This window comes from Cebus imitator, unplaced genomic scaffold, assembly GCF_001604975.1.
Source record: "Cebus imitator isolate Cc_AM_T3 unplaced genomic scaffold, Cebus_imitator-1.0 Scaffold117, whole genome shotgun sequence".
Lineage (NCBI taxonomy): Eukaryota > Metazoa > Chordata > Mammalia > Primates > Cebidae > Cebus > Cebus imitator.
In genome coordinates this window covers 2,451,376-2,454,380 of record NW_016107432.1, presented here as the reverse complement: position 1 = coordinate 2,454,380, position 3,005 = coordinate 2,451,376, and the positions used below count along the sequence as shown (strand labels likewise).

The 3,005-nt window shown below is 62.2% G+C and overlaps 1 protein-coding gene across 1 annotated transcript; it reads left to right on the top strand.

Moving 5' to 3' along the window:
* Window positions 1-76: 76 nt before the first annotated feature.
* On the top strand, window positions 77-2,191 carry TMEM271 (transmembrane protein 271). The gene has a single exon (XM_037742156.1). The coding sequence runs from the start codon at window positions 88-90 to the stop codon at window positions 1,213-1,215; it is 1,128 nt and encodes a 375-aa protein (XP_037598084.1). The 5' UTR covers window positions 77-87; the 3' UTR covers window positions 1,216-2,191.
* The last annotated feature ends 814 nt before the right edge of the window (window positions 2,192-3,005 follow it).

Genomic DNA, 3,005 nt, shown 5'->3' with positions numbered 1-3,005 from the left:
GCGCGGCGCCGGGAGGAGGCGCAGGCGGCGGGGGCGGCGGCGGGCGGCGGCGGGCGCGCGGGGTGCGGGCCGGCTCGGGCGCGGAGGATGAAGTGGAGCGTCCGCGGGGCCTGCGCCGCGCTCTCCTCCTGCCTCCTGCTCGCCTGCGCGCTCAGCGCCGCCGCCGTCGGCCTCAAGTGCTTCTCGCTGGGCTCGGAGCTGCGCGGGGAGCCGTTCCGCCTGGGGGCCGCCGCCGGCGCCTTCTACTCGGGGCTGCTGCTGGCCGCCGGCCTCTCGCTGCTTGGCGCCGCCCTGCTCTGCTGCGGGCCCCGGGAAGCGCCCCTCGCGGGGCCGGAGCCGGGCCCGGGTCTGGGGGTCCCCGCGGCCTCCGCGGGAGCTGCCGAGGCCGCGCCGGGTGAGCCGGGGGCCGCGGCCGGGGCCCCGGGCCCGGTGAGCAGCCAGAACCTGCTCCTGCTCGGCGTCCTCGTCTTCATGCTCGGGGTCCTCAGCGCCTTCGCGGGCGCAGTGATCGACGGCGACACGGTGTCGCTGGTAGAGCGCAAGTACTCGCACTACTGCCTGCCCCCGCGGGCGTCCGGCTCGGCCCCACCCGGCGCGGCCCCGGGTTCGGCCCCCGGCGCGGCCCCCGGCGCCCCGCGTTCCCGCAGCACCCTGGACAGCGCCACGTCCGCCAAGTGCCGGCAGCTCAAGGACTACCAGCGCGGCCTGGTGCTCTCCACCGTCTTCAACTCGCTCGAGTGCCTGCTGGGCCTGCTCAGCCTCCTGCTGGTCAAGAACTACCGGTCGTCTCAGGCCCGGCGCGGTCGGCGCGGACGGCGGAGGGGAGGCCGGGCCCTGGCGCGGCCCCGCGGTGGCTCCGGGCTCCGCGCGCAGCCGCCCGCCTCTCGGGCGCGCCGGGGCCGGAGGGGCCGGCGGGGGCGGCGGCTGCAGCCGCGGCCGAGCGAGGCCTCCATCCTGTCCCCGGAGGACTCGGACCTGGCCGCCCCCGGGGACTGCGCGGGCTTCGCGGCGCACCACGCGGTCTCCTACATCAACGTGGGCGTCCTCCACGCGCTGGACGAGGCGGGCGCGGAGGTGCGCTGCGGGGGGCACCCGTCGGTGGAGCTGCCGGGGTACGCGCCCTCGGACCCCGACCTCAACGCCTCTTACCCCTACTGCTGCCGGCCGCCCTGCGAGACGCCGCGGCCCTGGGAGACCAGCCGGGCGGCCTGCTGAGCCCGCGGGACGGACCCCCACCCCGCGCCCCGCTCAGGACCCCCGCGGAGAGGGAGGACGGGCGGCGGGGCGGGGGCCCGGGCCAGGCCTCAGGGTCGCCGCCTCTTCCACGTAGCCCCTCTGCGGGGCTCCGTGACCACAGGAGGGGGTCCCTGGTGTGACCATTTCTGTATCGGGGAGGTTTCTCTTCTTATCTGTGTCGTTCATATCTGGACTCCATTTCCAAGTTTACAATAAATGTTTGGGCTTGACTGGCCCGACTGCACTTTTCTTGGCAAGTCCAAACCCTGGGGCGGCTCTGCCTGGTGGTCCGAGGCGAGGGGGACGGAGCGAGCGCCCGCCCCGGGACGGCGACTTCCCGCGGAGGAAGAGCGCGCCGCCGACAGGACAGAGACGCAAAGCAGCTGGTAATTCAGGAAAGAAGAAGTGAAAACACCCAACAGCAACACTTTGTACACGGATGTGCCTGCTTTTGTTGATACTTTCTTACTGTAAAGCTCTCCATAAACAGTGAAAATGTTTGGTAAATTTATTGCAATTTAAAATTGGTGAGTTCCTTTATTAAATTAATGGCTATGTTATTGGAGATTATGCATCGAATTGGAATTAGAGGATGTCTACACACAAGTCAGAGTGGGGGGAAATGGTTGCATTTGGTCGGACAAATGTTGAGTTGTTTGAACAGTTGTATTCTGCTAGCTAGTTGACTGGATCCAACCTCTTTCTGAAGCTAACTTTCTGTGTGTGCAGAGACACTGATGCCACGTCCCATACAGTTCTCTTTTTGGAAACTGGTTGTGTGGTTTCGACTGCAAAGCAGAGCTTATTTTTGGTTAATACATATGAACAATCTAATCCTATTTTGGAAAATCAGTCATAGTTTTTCTGGCATAGATAATTTTCTTGGTAACTCATTAATCTGGTAATTTTGAGTATGATAGCCTTTCATTTAAAATGTACCCCATAATAGCCTTAATTGATGTGAAGGTCATACTTTTAAATGATCAGGATATGTGTGTGTGTATTTTCACACATGATATGAAATGAGTTCCATATGCTGGTGGAGTGTGTTTCCATCTGTCTGAGGGTTTGGCTGGGAGCCAGGCCAGCTCCAAGTCTTGGGAAAAGGTGATCTCACAGCTGGGAGCAGAGCCACAGCCTGGTGGAAAAGATGTGTACCTCTTGCTGGGGGAGCGGAGGCAGCCGGTGCTCTGCGGGGTGAGTGCCAGCTCAGAGCAGTTAGGAGAGAAGCTACAGAAACCACGTGTAATATCTGTATTGTGTACAGAAGTCTACTAATAGCAGGAAAAAGTAGCCAAATTTAAGGATAGAGCATAGTTTTCAGCTGCAGGCTCTGGAGTGAGGCCTCTCCTCAGCCCCTAGTTGCCCAAAGCCAGAGCTCTCTGTATCCCTGGTGACCAAGGCTCATCCCAGCTGGCCCCTGGCTGGGCTGCCCTGCTGCTGCAGAGGCCACAAGAGGGAGGAGGCTTCAGCTCCATTTCATGATGAGAAGTGAGACCTGTCACCATTCAGAGGGCTGATCTCCAGAGCTGGCAAACCTGTGCCTGCTGATGCCTGCTCAGTCACTGCGAAGCTCAGGCCAGTGTCCTCTCCTTGCTATGTGGACGCTGCTGGAGGACAAAGAATCACTCACAGCCAGTTTCCTAGGTTTTCATCCTCAGGCCTCTTCAGATAGCGGCCCATGATAGGCATCCCTGAGTGGTAGAGTGAGAGAGGAGGTCCAGCCAGACAGAGGACATGACCTGATTGGTCCCTGTTGTCCTCAAGGC

Excerpts from the sequence above, each read along its gene's own strand:
- TMEM271 (XM_037742156.1), top strand. The coding sequence starts at position 88 with ATGAAGTGGAGCGTCCGCGGGGCCTGCGCCGCGCTCTCCTCCTGCCTC.